Source organism: Cavenderia fasciculata (assembly GCF_000203815.1).
Source record: "Cavenderia fasciculata unplaced genomic scaffold Scf_Dfasci-G-o-80e12.f1-5, whole genome shotgun sequence".
NCBI lineage: Eukaryota > Evosea > Eumycetozoa > Acytosteliales > Cavenderiaceae > Cavenderia > Cavenderia fasciculata.
The window spans coordinates 533,621-551,588 of record NW_004457735.1 but is presented as its reverse complement, the minus strand read 5'-3'; the positions used below and the strand labels follow the sequence as shown (position 1 = coordinate 551,588).

Here is a 17,968-nt window from a genome sequence, read left to right as displayed (position 1 = left end):
TTAATTGATAAAGGTGAAGTGTGATAGTTTGAAATGTTAAAGGCTGTATTTTTTGAAAAAAATTGTATCCCCACCCCATCTTCATCTTGATTCGATGAAATATATACATAAATATAAATAATATAATTTGGATTATTAATAATCCCTTTGGGTTTTATTAATTCCAAAGGAGTGGGATATCCAATTTAATTTTGGATTCTTCTTCTTCTTCTTGTTCTTGTTCCTCTTTAAACTTTCCATAATTTAATAGATTTATCAGATGAACCTGATAACAAACAGTTTGAGCCTTGACTTATGATACAATTGATGGCCGATTCGTGACCAAGGAGCAGATGGTTGGAGGTGCTCGCCAGCAGAGTTGATGGATCCCAACCTTTTATAGTTGAGTCTCGACCACTCGAGTAGAGCTGTCCATTGTGATACGCCAAAGATGTAACCCAATCCTGGTGTGAATTGCTCGCAATTTTAGTTTGTTGGTAGTTGGGAGGAGGGGACGGGGGTGATTGGACGGCATCCCAACGTTTGATAGTCTTGTCACGAGAGCCACTGATGATAGCCTCGTCACCCACCACGCAAAGGCTGTTGACACCGTCCAAATGATGGGGCTGCAGACGTTGCACCATTTCGAGAGAGTCGCGGTGGTACAGTGTAATGGTGTGGTCTCGTGAACCACATGCCAGATACTTGGACGTCGTACACATTGAAAAGACACTGCTTGTTGCCGAGTTGTTAGTGTCGCGTCGTGAGAGAGGTGTCTTGAGTGACCGCATAGACCGCACATCCCATACCTTGACCGAACAATTCTCCATACCACCAAACACATAGTTTCCATACGAAACCATACATAATAGTTCATTTGGTATTTTTAGAGGTGCGATTGCTGCTGTTGTACTACTACTATTGCTGCTACTGCTACTGCTGCTATTGTTATTCATTCTAGTGTCCCAGATTTTGACGACGCGGTCTGACCCACCAGAGAACAACAGTCCACTGGCTGTATGCACAGTCATTGATCGGACGGGTCCGCTATGACCTTGCAAATCACCAATACAATCGCCGCTATTCAGATCCCACAATTTGATGATCTTGTCTTGTCCTCCACTATACAATATTCCAGACGATCCACTGCCTTCGTCTTGTCCGCCATTATGGTAGACCAGACAGAGCACACTGCCGTCATGGCCAGTAAAACTCCAATTGGATCGCAAAAAGTTGTCTGTAGAGTCTTGTTTCTTGGTGGATATTGATTGGCGGTAGACATCGCCTTTGAGTTTATCACGATATTTCTTGAGTCTGCTGTCGGGTCGTGGTGCAGACAATCTAGCAAACACATCATTCTCTTGTGCAGAAGTTGGACTATTTAACAAGACTGGAATATTGTCTGCCGATAATCCAATACCTTTTCTTTGTCCACTCATCATTGTAGTAGAAGACAATGACTTGGGAGAATTTGATATCTTTTTAGAATCCATATCGACATCGAGAATATTTTGATCGAATACAATATTTTCATCATCACCAATACCACCAAGATTACTTGGTAAACTTTGACTCATCATTGGTGATGGCAGAGTGGAAGCAGAAGGAGGTGAAGGTGTAACAGATATACTAGTTAAATTGGTACTTGAAAGATTACTACTATTATTTCGTCGAAGTTGATGACGATTTTGTGATCTCTCTTTGGCAGATTTTAATTCATCTAAAAGTTGATCTACTTTTGATTCTGTTGTTTTTGATGTAGTCGTCGTAGTAGTAGAGGATGAGGAAGTTAAAGGTGTAGTTGTACTAGTTGTACTAGTTGGTGATATTAAATTGGATTGTGAAGTAATAGGATTATGGTTGTTGGGTTGTTGTTTTTGTTCCAATAATTGATCATCGGGAAAAGATAAAGATGATTGCCTAATTTTTTGTTGTAATTCTTCAATTTCTTTAAGGAAATCAATATCGTTGGATGAGGTTGTTGTTGTTGTTGTACTCGGAGGAGAAGGAGTAAAAGTTGGGAGTGAAGGAACAGGAGGAGACAAGTCGGCCATAGTCTCTGGAAGATGTAGTTGCATTTGATTGTTTAATTTTTTATCTTGGTTGATTTCATTGATCAACTTTGACTCTAATATCATTTGTTGTTGCTTTTCACGTTCCTCTTCTTGTTTTTTGGCATCCTTGATACCTTGGATAAGTGTTGAAGATGCTACACGCATTTCCAACATATTATCATTTGATGGAGAAGGTTTAATTTTACCACTACCAGCAGCAACCATAACATTTGACATTGCTGATTGTGTTGGTTGAGGAGGACTAATCTGTGGTTGTTTGTTGGTTTCTGCATATTCAACACAAAGTTCAAACGAAGCTTGAATAAGAGAAGGCAACTTTTCATAGGGTGTAGTTGAAATCTTTCTCATAATCTCGGCAGAGTCGAGACAGTCATCCGATATGATTGCCAAATCCTTTTGGACACGTGAAATCTTTTCGTTTTGCGTCTTGATGTTGGACTCTATGAATTGCCACTGTTCGTTGTATTCTGGACGGGTCATCTTATTGCCAGCCGACGAATACTGTTGTTTCAATCGGTTCGACTCTTTGACATACATGTCCTTGGCCGACAAGTATCGATCCAACTGATCAGTCAATTCATTCTTTGCCAATGTTCTATTAACTTGACTTTGTAACCATTCTCTCCAATTTGTTGTTTGTTGTTGTTTTTGTGATAAAGTAGAAACTGTTTTACTTGAAGTTGTTGCAGTGGAAGGTTTGGTCGTTGTTGAAGAGGAAGTAGTTTTTGATTTAAATGAACTATTATTATTACTTTTAATAGGAGCAGCAGGTGGTTTACTTATTGTAGAAGTTGTTGACTTTGAAGGTTTTGATTCCAAATTTTTTAATTTCTTTTTGATGACTTCGCTTTCATCAATCTTTTTCTGTAATAATAGATCTTTCTTTTTCGATTGGTTTTTAAGTTGATCAATCAAGATTTCACTCTTTTTCTGTTCCTTTTTGAGAGCTTCCAATTCCTTTTGTTGTACTTGTTTGGCTTCATCTTTCTTTTTCATTTCGTCACGCATACGCTTGATCATTTCGCTCTTTTGTCGTTTCATGTCTCGAATGTCATTATTGAGCAATTCAATCTTTTCATCCGACTTGTTCTTGAGTTCGAGTAATCGTTGATGCTCTTTTCTCGACTTCATATGGTTCTCTAATTGATTCTTTAACTCTGACAACTTCTTTTCGTATAACTGTACCAACCGTTGTTTCTCCGAGTCGTATTCTGGTGAGTTGGGTGTGGCAGCACTAGGATTATCACCCTTCTTTTTAGTTTCCAATGTTTTCAACTCTCTTTCTCGTTCTTCCTTCATTTCAATGAGTTGTACTTCTAGTTCTTTTAATCGCGAGTCGTACTTTTCCTTCATTTGTTGGTACTGAGCCTGTGTCTTGCTAATGAGTTCTAGTTCCTCTTCCTTTTGTACAATGTATTGGTTGAGATCTGATAGCTGCTCATTTTCGTTGAGTAACTGGTCTGTATCATTATCAAATGACTCTGACGCTAGTGGATATGTAAATGTTGTTGATGTTGGGGATGTATCCTCTGGTTCTGTATCAGATCCACCACCACCACCATCCTGTGTCATTTGTTTTTGGTGATGTTCACTGTTTAGAATCGAATCAAAACTATTAAACAAATCCAAATATTCGTTGTTGGGATCTTTAGTTGGTGTATAGCCATTGATAAACCCATAGGCTGCTTCCTCCATACCCTTGTATTTAGTCAATAATAATTTATACTTTGATGTGACACGATTCGATATCTCTTGCAACATATTGTTTTCAAACTCTAATTGTGACACTCTCATATTCTCTTGAAACTTTACATTATTTAAATGAGTTGGTGACATCATTATATTATTTATAATTTCAGATGTAGAAGTAGATGAAGTAGATGCCATAGAAGATTGGTTATTATTATTATTATTTGATGATGATTGATTATTATTATTATTTTGATTATTATTATTGTCAAATAAATTTGGTTTTGGAATTGATTTAATTGGAGAAGTAATCAATGTTGAGAATTGACTTGGTTCCAAGTCACCAATTAAAGATTCAACATCCTGTTCTTTATAATTATTCTTTTTAACCAATTCATCTTTTAATATTTGTATTTGACTTTTGTAAAAGTTGATTTGTTTGGTCATTGGATCAACATTTACAACTGGTTTGTTCATAATATTTCTTGCTCTATATGCATATTTTAATGTCTAAAAAGTAAAATAAATCATATTAAATATTAAATATATTCATCATTTCTATTTCTATCTATTTACATTGAGAGTTTCTTCAAAATTTGAATCAGCAGGACTAATACAAGCAATCATAAGAGTACGACTATTACCACCGAGTGAGGATTGTAGCATACGGGTTAATTTGGAGTCACGATAGGGGACGTGTTTGGGTTTGGTGGTACGACGTGTGTCTCCGAGTGCACTGATGACATTGCCGAGTGCCAAGAGACCGCTGTTGATGTTGATACCCTCTTTGAGACGCTGACCCTCTGCCTTTGTTTTCTTGACACGTTCGGAGCCGGCCAAATCGACAAAATGGAATTTGGAGCGGATGACGCCGGCACCCTCGGCAATGAGCTCGTCGGGGATGGACGGCTCGATGCCGTCGCCATCGGCAGCTAGTAGCTCGTCGGGATGCAAGTCGCGCTGCTCGACAATGATGGTGAAAATGGCGTGTGACCGACTCGACGAGTTGTTCATGAGTGTCGAACCGGTAGTACGCGACAACGATCCTTTTGTCAGCGCATCCTCCATCTGGCGCCGCGTGCGCACGACCTCTTCAAACAAGCCCGGGATGCATACCTCGCCACTGGCCGTCTCGCGGATAGCCAGCCCTCCGTCGCCCGTCTCGACCATTGGCGACAGCATATCGCGAATCTCTTCGTTGTACAGCTCGAGAAACGATACTTTGAGCACTATAGACTTGTTGTTGTTCTTGATCTCGTGTTCTACGAGCGAAAAGACGTGGTCGACGACACGCGGCACCACGCCCCGCATCTCTAGCTCGATGCCGACCGTCGACTCGGTACCCATCGTGAATGTCTTGCCCGCGCCCGTTTGGCCGTATGCCAGAATCGTCGAGTTGTAGCCTTGGAACAGACTCTGCACAAGCGGTGCCACACATGCCTCGTAGATCTCTTGTTGACGCGACTTGGAACTAAACACATAGTCAAACGAGAATGTCTGGTCTTTACCAACAATCACTTGCGGGCTGCGATCCACATATCTCACCACCTCCTCGCACCGTTCATTTATCTCCTTGGTACTCAGCGGTCTAACACGCAGTGCAACCCTCACACTGCAATCATCTTGTGTTGTTGATGGTGTCTGTGTTGTAGAAGAATGATCAACATCGACCATTTCGATATCTCTCTCAATCTCTCTCTATATATCTATCTTTCTTCTTTCTTTTTAGTAACTATCTATCTACTTTTGTTGTTGCAAGATGATGATTATGATGACTATAGTAGTCTTGAATAAATATACTAACTTTGAATTAAATATCTATAAACAGATTCAAAAGAGTACTACTACTATTATTATTATGATTATTATATGATTATTATGTACAAAAAAGTTGGGAAGTGTGCAGTCGACCCCCCTTTAGCTTGTTTTGTTGTTGTGAAGATCGTCTTGTCTTCTGCAAAAAAAAAAAAGAAAATAGCAAAGTGGGAGGAAAATGATTATCATCATCTTATTTATACTAAATACACACATACTTTATATCTGTATATATTGAATTGTATCTGTATTAGTAGATGGATGAAAATACATTCTTTTATTTATTTAGAAATGGTTATTTGATGAAATATATATTCAAACAAGTACATGGTATTCATTTGACACTTTATTTGGGTGATGCTTATTACAACAACTTGTATGACCCATTACCGTTCAATGGGTTACGCAAGTACCACCAAACATATGATATGCAATGGTTGCTAAGGAGTGGTTACTATCATCTGCTCGGTGACCTGCTCGCACGTGGTACTCATCTAAGTTGGACACAAAATGATGATCACTTGTTACCAATGCATTTGAAAGTAACAGTAGAAGAAGAAGACATTAATAATCAAAATAATAATCAAAATCAAAATAATCAAAATAATAATAATAATAATAATAATAATTTGGAATTGATAAAGTTGATTGTTGGAATGATGCATAAATGGGCAATCAAATCTAAAAACTATGAAAGGATAAGAGATATGTTGGGATGGAGTTTAAAACACGATAACTTTACATGGTATAAATTAATACAAACGAGTCTTAATCAAGACGAACAATACGTATCTAAATACGGTAAAGGGTATGGTCTTGAGACCATTCAATTGTCACTAGGTGCAAAACATATACCTACCAAATCATGTATCCCACTTTGGAAATGGGCCAAAGAAAATAATGAAATACCAAAAGGATTTAGATTTACATTTGACGAAACTATTAGTGCTCTGCTATGTGATGACGAGCAAGTTCATCAACTCTTTGCTCCACACTATCCAGTGGTTGTACCACCAGAGGTATACTGTCTATCTTTAGACTGCTTCCAAGTCACGACCAAGGACTGTCCACAAAGTGTGATTAGTGGAACTATCTTTGACAAATGCTTGGATAGGTATTTGGGTCATGCCGGCGGAACTACTTTTGTTAAATTCTTATTATTTCAAAAGATAGGATTAGCTGCTTTCAAAGCAGAGTACTCTGTCATTATAAATGAATTAAAAGGATATGGAATACAACAACAACAACAGACGTCATCATCATCAACATCGGAAGAAGACTATAATAATAGTATTGGATACTTGGTATTCAAAAGGTTGAAACCATATACACCTGCTGGATTCTATGGATACAAGTTACTTACATGGATATACGAAGTTTTGGTTGCGAGTGGCAAAGCGCAATTAGTTGAACTTGCCTACCAGGTCGAACTAAAGGGTGGTGATACAATTATTCTAAAGGATATAGCGGCAAAGGTATTTGGGATGGGGTCACTCGAACAAATCAAGTATGTCATGGACCAATACAATGTCGTTGAGTTGTACCATATATCAGGATCAGTTCAGCACCCTATCCTAAGGCTCAAAGCAACTCATAATCGATCATCAATTGATACAGATAAATGGTGTTGGGATATGGCAACTCTTCCCATTGAATCAATTGAAACTATTCTTTGGGATGCCACCCAAAACAAAAAAGAACGACCTCTATTATGGAGAGGGTTGTTTTATAGTCTATTACTACAAGACAAATCAAAAGAAGCTAGAATCTTGCTCGACAAGTGTTCAAAGATTATCAGTGGTCCCGGTGACTGCCGTGACCAATTGAAAGTGTTCCCACATTCAATGATACGAAACTATCAACTTGTCGAGAAGCATATCAAACCCCCCGAGCCTGGCTCATCACATGCCCACATTGTACCAAGATTAGAAATAGCAAGTGCCATCATTACAAATGATTTAAATCATCTCAACCATATAATCTCACAACCATCATTCAACAAGGAATATATCGTTACAAATCACCTAGACTTGGCAATTAGATGCGAAGCATTGGATATTATAGAATGGCTTTTTGTCAAAGGGTTTATCAAACCAAACTATTCTATTTTATGTATATGGGAGAGTGTAGCTAAAATAGGTTCAGTCATATTGTTTGAAACATTGGTTCGTTGCATTAAAACTATCCATTCAAGCACAAATGGAGAAGAGAGTGATCTCGATAATATAATTGATTATGTAAATGTAATGCAAACTAATTTATTCCATGGTACTTTTAAACTTGCTCAACATATTAATATTACTTACAACTGTCTTCATCTTGAAAATTATGAATCTCTAACAATCGATGATTTAATTTTGTATTTTTTAGATCATCAATAAATTAATATTAATGTATAGTATTAATTATACTTGTGATTGACAATATATATAATCAGTCACACCCTTTTTCCATTTTCTTTATTATCTTTTTTTTTTTTTTCTTTTGAATTTGATTTGAAAAGTTGTATACTTTGTACTTTTATCCTATCCTATACTATACTATACTATCCTTTAGGATAATAAATAACCTAAATAATATCCAACACAAAGTGAGCCTAAAATGGAAATGATACCATTCATTGATGCTATAATTCCTTCTTTCCACAATGACCCAGTAAAGTATTTACTCTTCAAGGCACCAAAAATAAATAGTATAGATTCAACGATTAAAATAAATAATGGGAATACAATGTTTCGATGTAACTTTGTAAACATGATATGTGAGAAAATAAATGGTAACAATGGAATCAATCCAAATGTTATAAATGAAAATAATGTTGAAAGTCCTAGAAAAAAATAATTAATAAATTAATAATCATTATTATTGTTATTATTATTATTATTATTATTATATTTTCTTTCTTACCAGTTTCCATTGGTGAAAGATGTAATTCTACAGGTAATAAATTTAATTCTTCGGCCATCATAATATCTACAAACAAATCTCTATATTTTGATAATAGATTAACTACGATTTCTGCATCTGGTTCGGGCATACCCTTTTTGCAATAGAGTTCTACCATCTCTTTAATCTCTCCTTCAATGTAGTTGTCGTATTCCCACATTTCACGTTTCTTTTCAGAGTGATAGAAATCAATCTCTGTCTTTTTGTTGGTTGATTCTATCCATGCCAATGCCAACCCAGTGCCAGTCACGATTACCGTCGTAATGTATACCACCACTAGATTCCAATCGTATTCGTCTTGTGACGCACTTGTCGTTGTCCCACCACCACCACCTCTATCTCCTCGGTCATGATGATGATTCCTTACAATGGTAAACCCAGATATATTACCAAATTTATGAAAGAATGCCTCTAATCCAATGACAACGGCTATACAAAACAATATACCATATGATCCAAATGTAATACATGATCTTAAATATTTAATTGATCCCTTTTTAAATGAGTTACTTCAAAATATATAATATATATATATTGATTTGAATGAATGAATGAATGTTAATGAATATGTATTATAGCAGTCTTAACAGATGGTTCATACCTTTTATGAGGTTCATCATCAATCTTTCTTTGTTCTTGAACTAGTTGATGTGCTACTCTTGACTTGTCAGGGTCATTTTCTCTATATGCCTCTTGTGCACTACTATTGATTGCACGATGTCTAATCGTCGTAGTTGGTTCTGACATTATATATAGATTATATATATATAAATGACTTATATACTTAGTTAATTTGCTTGTCTTGTGGTTGATATATATAGACTAATGAATTTAATTAAAAATATTAGCTATCAATTGACCTCTTTCTCTCTTTCTCTTTCTCTCTATCTCTATCTCTCTTTCTTTGTCTTGTGATTTGTTTATGTTTATAATAAGAGATACTTGAAACTTGGGTAGACAAACAATGAAATGAGATAAAACCACTGAAAACAAGCAAAAGACTATAAAAAAAAAGCATTTTAAAATCGAATACATCGCAGATCAAGTTTGTAGAATAATCATTACGAAGATGGACAACAATCAATACTATTATTATTATTATTTATTACAGTACAGTCATTTTTCATTGTTGAATGTTCTTCTTTGAATTTGATCAAGAATCTCTCTCTCTCACTTTACTACAAATTTGGTAATAGTCACCATGTTACCCTAACCAAAGGAGAGAATCTTCTCTTGATTAAGAGAGAAACAACTCATCACAATTAGTTGTCAGCAAGCAAACAAACAAACAAACAAATCAACATAAGACTACTATTCTATGCTATACCATACTATCTACATAAACAACAACAACCCATTACCTTTGAATATATATATATATATTAAATCTAAGAGTAGATGAATGTCAACTAAAGGGGGTGGTGCATGCGATACTCCCACCCGTAATGCATGTGTTTGTTTGTCTATCTACCTACCGAACACAAAATCAAATATTTTAATTTAATTTAATTAAAGGACGTTGTTGTTCATCGGGATGTCATGTGTCATATAATTACCTTTCTCTCTATTTATTCTTCTATCTATTTAGTTTATGTACGCATTCATTCATTCATTCATTCAACTATAATAGCATAAGTAACAAATGAGAGATAGAGATGAATAAAGAAACAACCACAGTAACTACAGATGATATAGAAAATGACTTTAAAAAGAAAGTTGTTATAGAAGAAGAAGAGGAGGAAAAAGATAAACAAGATGATAAACAACCTAGAGAATCATGTAAATGTGATGATGATAGTAGTACACACAACAAAGATGATGCTAGCAACACAGTAAATAACAACAAGTCACAATCTACCTCTAATTGTTCAAAATGTAATCGTAGTAAATTGGTTCCTAGAAAGATACCAATGTACGGACCATACACTGTACGTGGTCTACAAAAAGATGTTACCTATCATTATTGTACTTGTGGTTTAACCAAAGACCGCCAACCATTCTGTGATCAGCTGTCTTGTAAAGACACTGATTTCGAACCTATCCCTTTCAAAGTTGAAAAGGAACAGACTCTCTGGTTACTATGCGGTTGTCGGTACACTGCATCCGTCCCTTTCTGCGATGCTATCCATACTCGACTACAAATCAATCCAACCGATCCACCTTGTAAATGTGATAGTGCCAATTTAGCCAATGCTTGGTAAACTCTAAATAAATAAATAAATAAACAAATAAATAATATATTATGTAATACAAAGAATAAGAATAAGTAAAGACAATGATTGTTTTGTTTTGTTAAAAGGGGTTTGGGAGTTTATTTGAGGGGAGTTGGGGAGATTGGGGAGTTGGGGTTGGTACATCAAGGAGTGAGCCCCATTAAGGTCGTATACCATCGAGTGGATGATACTAATTGCATCTACCTAAGCTTCGACCAGAGGAATCAGACTGTGCAGGAGCTCCAACAAACCGATCAGGGATGTCTTCTCAGCCAGGTCTACACGTTGGTCCGTTCGTACCTTTTGACAGGCGATACTTTCTATCCTAGGGTCCGGGGACTTTCCCCAAAGTGAGAATATTGATGTGCTCGGTGCGTCCAACTGATACCCCACCACAACTTGGCCGTCGACGTCGTTCTTCTCTTTCTCTGCCAAGCAGCTGTTACAGAGGTTGCAGTGGTTTGGGATGGTATGCTGGATCGTGTGTGCACCGACGTTCACACTATCGCTTTCAACAGCGATCCATTTGTATACTTCGAAGCAATTCTTGTTGATGTACAAAGCTTTCAAAATGATTCTAAACTTTTTCAACAGACTGAGCGAGAGAGAGAAACCGAAAAAAAAAAAGAAAATTAAAAAAATTAAAATGAATTTTCATTACAATCGTGTGTCGAGGTGAACTTCACTTAACTTGTCCACCATTCAGAAATTATCGCCCGATCATAATGTATACATTATTATCTGTTTGTTTATTATCTGTTTGTTTTATTTGATTTATGTTATTCTGTTGGTTTATGGATTGTATATAAATGTATCTGTGTGTGTTGTGTGTGTATATATAGGGGTGTTTGTGTTAGGGTTATAACTTTAAAAGAGAATACCAAATACTACCAATCATATTGATTACTAATCCGAGGACATTGTAAGGATGGATGACGAGATCGTTAAAGATGATGGTACCGAGGATGGTAGAAGCGATGTTTTTGACTTGTCCAGTGATCGAGGTGGTCAGTGGCGAGTTGACAGAAGTACAAAAAAAGATACAAAAGTTGAGTAGGAAGCCAATGACCACGGAGAGTACAAAGTAAGATTGAAATGATCGATCGTACAAATACTCGTATGTGACAACATAGGTGATCTCTTGCTTGAGTAGCATCAATACCGCTACAAACGGGAGTGACAGTGCACTATTATAGTAGAGCATGTCAAACATGGATAGATCACGTGCCGTCTTTTTAACATACACCAAATAAGATGCCTGGAAAAAACAACTGAGTAGTACCAGTGAATACCCAACTGCATTAAAAGTGAGGTCTGATAAACCCGCCACAATCGCTCCAATCACCATTACAAACACCGACATGATAATCTTGGGTGGCGATGTTTTACCAAGTATAAAATATTCCATCAGCAGTATCACCACTGCCACCAATCTCTTTAATGCACTATACATTGGAATATTTAATGATTTCATTGAATCTAATCCCAATAATACATTTAATACATAACATATTGATAATGGCATCAACTATAAATTTAAATTAACTAATATTAATATTTATCCAATACACTCCTTTTTCCGTTTTTTTTTTTGTTCATCCATACTTTTTTAATAATATTAATATTTAAAGTCGTATCCAATTTGATGGTATTTGTATATTTTAATGTTTGCAATACAAATAGAGATAGTAACATTTGACAAAACAACATAATGTTGGGTGCATCAAATCTAAAGGTGCTCATCACCTTTTTGTTAAATATAGTTTGACATAGACTGACGGTTCCATATAAAACAACAGCCACTATAGGTTTTGTCCTACTCGATGAACAGATATTGATAATCTTATTATACCATGATTTCAATTGTGGTATATGTAATATATATGAATGAATCTTTATATCATCTATATCTTGACCATTATTATTATTATTAGAATCATCCAAACTCTTTGTATTATCCTTGTCTTTGTCTTTGTCTTTATCCTTTTCTACCAATGACGATGATTTTGAACCATCACCTTTTCTCTCTTCGGCCATTGCACCAGCTACATCTGGTTTATCTTTCATATTAACCAAACAGTCTATATCTAAATCTATATCAGTATCAATACTATTGCTGGTTCGACTTTGATTTGTCCTGTTGTTGATAAAGGTTGTTGTCGTATATGATGATAGGTGGGAGGGAGGATAAAGGTCTTGTTGGTTCTTGTTGTTGTTGTTGTTGTCAAAGGTATCACCATGAGTATCAATATTAATCATAATGATCGATATTTGATTGATTGATTGAAAGAGTGTAGTGGTAGTACTTGTTCAAGTCATGGGAGGAGGATGAGGATGAGGAAGTATATATATATATTGCTGGTTGTATCTGTTTTAAATTTCAACAAACTTGAGAGATAGATGTATTATTATTATTATTATTTCTATAAACAAAGAAGAAGAGAGAGAGAGAGAGAGAGAGAGCTACCCCCCTCCCTCTCACATGATTGATTCGGAGGTGTGTTTATGTGTTTGTGAAAGAAAGTGAGGTTGTTTGAACCACCCAGTATTATATTTATTTTTAATAACATAATTAATGGGGGTACCGTACCTTCTAATCAGATGACAGTCAGGCGACCCTTCAGCAGAATGAATCTGCTGCAGTTCCTCCTCCTCGCTTATCGAGTGTGGTCTACCCATAAATAGTGCGAGTGTAAGTCATCCACTACTCTCTCTGCTGATTATTTAATTAATGGGCTAGCAGAATGAATCAACGACTGAACAACAGATGCTCCATCTGCCAAATTCCAAGAAAAAGATGATTTTACCTGTTTGTTTGGTTTGGCAGAACTCAAGTATTGCACTAAATACTTTTTTTGATTTTAAAATCAATTATCGAGATAGATAGATAGATAGATAGTAGTAGTAATAATAGTTGCAAAAAAGAGAGAAGACAATCAAATAATAATATTTTTTGTTAATTATTATTAATATTTGTGTTTATATATTTATTTATGTATCTTGGTTTATAGATAGATATAAATAAATAGAATAGAGATAGAATAGAGAGATAGATAGAATAATTGTAACATATGTATTGTTGGACGGATATTAATCGAGAGATTATTCAAACTATTAATAGTACTGCTACCATGACGACAATGAAGAAAATGACTGCTGCCTCTTCCGGCGACGACACAAAGTCTTGTTTGAATAATAATAATTCATCAAACCGAATGACAATCTTTTTAAAGTTTCAACAAGAAAATACAGATAATAATAATAATAATAATATTCAACAAGACTTTGAGGAAGAGGAAGAACTAGTAGATATATTGTTGTCACAAAGTAGCAGTAGTGACGAAGCAGACGACGAAAAAGAAGAAGATAGAACCTTTGGTGCTGCTGATCAATCTATAAATACAAATACAAATACAAATATAAATACAAATACAATGGCCAATAATAATAACGCTGCATCGATAACAAGTAAAAAGAAGAAGAAGAGTACAACGGTCAAGAAGAAACCTCCAACAAAGACAACAACAATCAGAGCAATAGTGTCACCGAAAAAGTTATCAACTATTGCGTCAAAGAATGACACTACTATTGCAGCTGCTCCCGCTACAACAACAACAACAACAAAAGAGATCAAGAAAAAGATAACAAAGACAATACCAACGGTTGTTGCTAAAAAGACTAGATCATCAACGGTTTCATCTAGATTGGCAACCACAACAACGACTACTACGGCGACTACTACTACACCGATTGTATCTGGCATTACTACCCCTAAATCAAAACCTCTCAACAACAAGAAACAAAAAAGATCTCCATTACTCTCAGAGAGTAGCGATGATGATGATGATGACGATGAGGACGATGATGATTATATACGTAAAAGACAATTGTTAATGTATAGTCATCTCAACCGGTCTGCGGTGACAGAACAACAACAAGACAATGATCTTGAAATGAAAGATGTTGATAGTTGTGCTACAACTAATACTACTATGGATCAAAAGAATGGTGGATTGGTGGAACAAAAGAGTTATAGTGTCAATTTCAAGAATGAATCATTTGATGATAGTGATTTGGATATTGATTTCCCATCCACTGAAGAGGTGGAGGATGATGATGATTCAGATGAAGATTTTAATAATAGTAGTGATGACGATGAAGCCGATGAAAAGGCTGTAAGGATTGTAAACAAACTTATTTTGCAAGCGAAATTGAACAAGAAAGCAGCAGCAACAAAAAAACAACCTAAATCATTTGGATCTACTTCATTATTAGGTGCAAGACCAGAGAATCAAGATTGTGCATTTCATAAACAAATCATCAATAATGGTCAAAATAATAATAATAACAAAAACAAAAATAATAATAATAATAATAATAATAATAATACACGTATATTTGGAGTGTTGGATGGACATGGAGATAAAGGTGAAGTAGTGTCTGTCATGGCAAAGAGTATTATTTCAAATTACCTTCATTTAAATTTAAATAATAATAATACTAAACAAGATGACAATGGTATGTTGTAAATATGAATATAATAATATATTTCCAATTATTAATTTATTTTGATTTGTTTTTTTAGGATTACAAAAATGTATAATAGATTCTTTTGAAATGGCTAATAAGAAATTAATAGAGTATGGACAAGTGAATGGTATTGATAATGGAACGACTGCGACGGTGGCAGTGGTGGACGAAACGACTGGAAAGTGTATGGTGGGTTGGTCGGGTGATTCGATGGCGTTGATTGTACGATACAACGAACAAGCTAGTTTTTGGGATCAGGTTGAAGCACTGACACACGATCATCGACCAGAGATGGCAGAGGAGCGTGATAGAATCGAAAAGTGTACAGGCAGACTGACATTCAAGTATAATAGTTGGCGTATAGTACCAAAGCAAAATGATTTCACCGAGGAAGAGCTTGTGCGCAAGCGGTTGGCACTCAACACGTCGCGATCACTCGGTCACTATATATTGAGCAGGTATGGGGTGTCGGCTATCCCCTCGTTTGCCACTGCCACACTGCATAATGGTGACTATCTCATTGTTGCGTCTGACGGGTTGACCAATGCCGTCAACTACCAAACACTTCCCAATCTCATCAGCTCTTCATCCTCTTCAAATCATCCACAAAAAATGTCGGCTGAGCTTTGTCGTATTGCAGTACGGGCAGCTGGTAAAGCAAGTGATAATGTAACCATCTCTTGCTATCAATTTCAATCTGATTCTCCTACTATTCATGATCATCCTCAAAAGGATCACGAACATTTACTTTCACCATCTTCACCTCTTCCTTGTACTCCTCCAGCATCTTTATCAACAACAACTACTACAACAGAAACAACTAAAAAGCAAAGCAAACCAAAAGCAAAAAGAGGAAAGAAAAAGTAATCCCAATCATTAATTTTACAACAGTCATCAACTGCCAAAAGGATAAGATGTTTTGGTAGAATATTAAATATAAATATAATATACATTTCACAGATATATTTAACTAGTATAATAATAATAATAATATATTAATTGTCGGCTAAATAATAATAATAATAATAATAATCTGGATATATTTAAAAGTCTCAAATACCGGAAATGGAAAAAATATCTTTTGGACAATCTTGATATTTTTTTTAGCTGGTCTTCATCATCACCATCAAAGACAAAGGTCTTGTCTCCATCATCTTTATTATTATTTATAAAAATGAGTTTGTATCAATTATCTCTAATAATTATTTATTTATCTCTTTTCTAAACTATTTCTTTTCTTTTTTTTAAAAAGAATATAATAGTATTATCCAATCAATTTTATTTTTGATTGTTGTAATTATCACTGTTGCAAGATGTTATGAAATTAATTTTTCATATAATAGCGGTGTCATTGTTTTATGGAGTCAAGATGAGTATACAATCTCTTCTGATCCCTATACATATCCAGCTCAATACACAATACAAACCAGTGGTAGTATCGGATTCAAACTACTAAACTACAAATATGGTGTTGAATGTGGATTGAATTGTCTCTATTCTCTATGTGATCAATCGGTATCATTTAGTTTGTATTTTGGTCAAGGATCGTATTACACTGGAAAACTTCAATGTCTACAAACAGATGGCTGCAATTCTCAAACAAACATTGTATCTCCATCATTCCAACAAAACTATTCAACCAATTATTCTTGGTCTGATCCATGTCTCTATATTCCAAAATTTCAAATTAATGTATCACCAAATTAATTAAAAAATAAATACCAGTATGTCCATACCATTTCATTCATATCTCCATTATGTTTGTTGGTTTTGTTTTGAAAAAATTATTATTATTATTTACAAATACATTACATTTGTTGTAGGTTGGTTTATTACTTCTTCTTCTTTATCTACATTTCCATTTTGCCCTATATATACCCAATTTTTAATTATTATAAACCTTGTAAAATCTTATTAATCTCATCATCTTCAGCACGAGATGATGATCGTTCAGTAGATGCCAATCTTTCACTACTGACACCTGGCATTTTCGAATAGTTATCCAATGAAATCTCATCGACAATCTTTGTTAATACACTATCAGCTTCTTCATCGACTTCATCATCTTCAAACATATCTTGTAACATACTATAAAGAATTAAAGAAACGTTAATAAATATCCAATCTATCGACTCTCTCTCTCTCTGTTTACATACTCATCTGTAACATCGGCATGATGAACTTGTTTTTGAAATTCCATCATTGTCTTTTGTAATTCAGCAACGTTGTATTGACTATTGGCAGCAGCCATTGCTTTGGAGGCATTACCCATTGCTTTCATCATTGAATTGTTTGTGCTCATGACGGTGGTCTTTGTAGAGACTGCCGACATTGTCGTTTTCATTGCTCGTAGTTTCTCCTTTTGTGCTCTTATTCTTACAACCTCCTTGGCTATGGTTCTCGCGTTTTGTTCTTGTCCTTTCTTGGCCAGTTGCTTGGCCTGTATAATCGCATTCTTTTCTTGTTGATCTAATTGGAATATCTGTCGATCCAAATCTCTTTGTGATTTGTTTAAATCTCTTTTACTCTCTTTTAATCCCTCTAAATAGTAGTAGTAGATTAGTTAGTATACTTGTATGAATAGTCGTCGTCGTCTTTTGTTGATTTACTCTTTGTATCTTGTTCATCGTTTCCTCCTTTAAAGAAATTCATTTTCTTTCTTGTGTACGTATGTTAGAGACTATTTAAATAGTAATAGTAATGTATATTGAATATGTATAA

The 17,968-nt window shown here is 35.3% G+C and overlaps 8 protein-coding genes across 8 annotated transcripts; 4 read left to right on the top strand and 4 right to left on the bottom strand.

Moving 5' to 3' along the window:
- Positions 1-227: 227 nt before the first annotated feature.
- On the bottom strand, positions 228-5,181 carry kif8 (WD40 repeat-containing protein; the record flags this gene model as incomplete). The annotated part of the gene is made up of 4 exons (XM_004360707.1): positions 228-605; positions 789-4,253; positions 4,320-4,706; positions 4,843-5,181. The coding sequence occupies 4 exons, from the start codon at positions 5,179-5,181 to the stop codon at positions 228-230; spliced, it is 4,569 nt and encodes a 1,522-aa protein (XP_004360764.1).
- Positions 5,182-5,986: 805 nt separating this feature from the next.
- Positions 5,987-7,939, top strand: DFA_05042 (uncharacterized protein; the record flags this gene model as incomplete). Its single annotated transcript, XM_004360706.1, has 1 exon — positions 5,987-7,939. The coding sequence occupies one exon, from the start codon at positions 5,987-5,989 to the stop codon at positions 7,937-7,939; it is 1,953 nt and encodes a 650-aa protein (XP_004360763.1).
- A 171-nt stretch (positions 7,940-8,110) lies between these two features.
- DFA_05041 (uncharacterized protein) lies at positions 8,111-9,251 on the bottom strand (the record flags this gene model as incomplete). The annotated part of the gene is made up of 3 exons (XM_004360705.1): positions 8,111-8,385; positions 8,466-9,013; positions 9,106-9,251. 3 exons carry the CDS (start codon positions 9,249-9,251, stop codon positions 8,111-8,113), a joined length of 969 nt encoding a protein of 322 aa, XP_004360762.1.
- Positions 9,252-10,159: 908 nt separating this feature from the next.
- On the top strand, positions 10,160-11,353 carry DFA_05040 (uncharacterized protein; the record flags this gene model as incomplete). The annotated part of the gene is made up of 2 exons (XM_004360704.1): positions 10,160-10,520; positions 11,154-11,353. 2 exons carry the CDS (start codon positions 10,160-10,162, stop codon positions 11,351-11,353), a joined length of 561 nt encoding a protein of 186 aa, XP_004360761.1.
- A 292-nt stretch (positions 11,354-11,645) lies between these two features.
- Positions 11,646-11,970, top strand: DFA_05039 (uncharacterized protein; the record flags this gene model as incomplete). The annotated part of the gene is made up of 2 exons (XM_004360703.1): positions 11,646-11,770; positions 11,919-11,970. 2 exons carry the CDS (start codon positions 11,646-11,648, stop codon positions 11,968-11,970), a joined length of 177 nt encoding a protein of 58 aa, XP_004360760.1.
- Positions 11,971-12,102: 132 nt separating this feature from the next.
- On the bottom strand, positions 12,103-12,976 carry DFA_05038 (uncharacterized protein; the record flags this gene model as incomplete). Its single annotated transcript, XM_004360702.1, has 3 exons — positions 12,103-12,162; positions 12,213-12,245; positions 12,323-12,976. The coding sequence occupies 3 exons, from the start codon at positions 12,974-12,976 to the stop codon at positions 12,103-12,105; spliced, it is 747 nt and encodes a 248-aa protein (XP_004360759.1).
- Positions 12,977-13,788: 812 nt separating this feature from the next.
- Positions 13,789-16,954, top strand: DFA_05037 (protein phosphatase 2C; the record flags this gene model as incomplete). Its single annotated transcript, XM_004360701.1, has 4 exons — positions 13,789-15,235; positions 15,303-16,110; positions 16,355-16,425; positions 16,500-16,954. The coding sequence occupies 4 exons, from the start codon at positions 13,789-13,791 to the stop codon at positions 16,952-16,954; spliced, it is 2,781 nt and encodes a 926-aa protein (XP_004360758.1).
- Positions 16,955-17,139: 185 nt separating this feature from the next.
- vps2A (SNF7 family protein) lies at positions 17,140-17,899 on the bottom strand (the record flags this gene model as incomplete). The annotated part of the gene is made up of 3 exons (XM_004360700.1): positions 17,140-17,335; positions 17,404-17,788; positions 17,857-17,899. 3 exons carry the CDS (start codon positions 17,897-17,899, stop codon positions 17,140-17,142), a joined length of 624 nt encoding a protein of 207 aa, XP_004360757.1.
- Between the last annotated feature and the right edge of the window lie 69 nt (positions 17,900-17,968).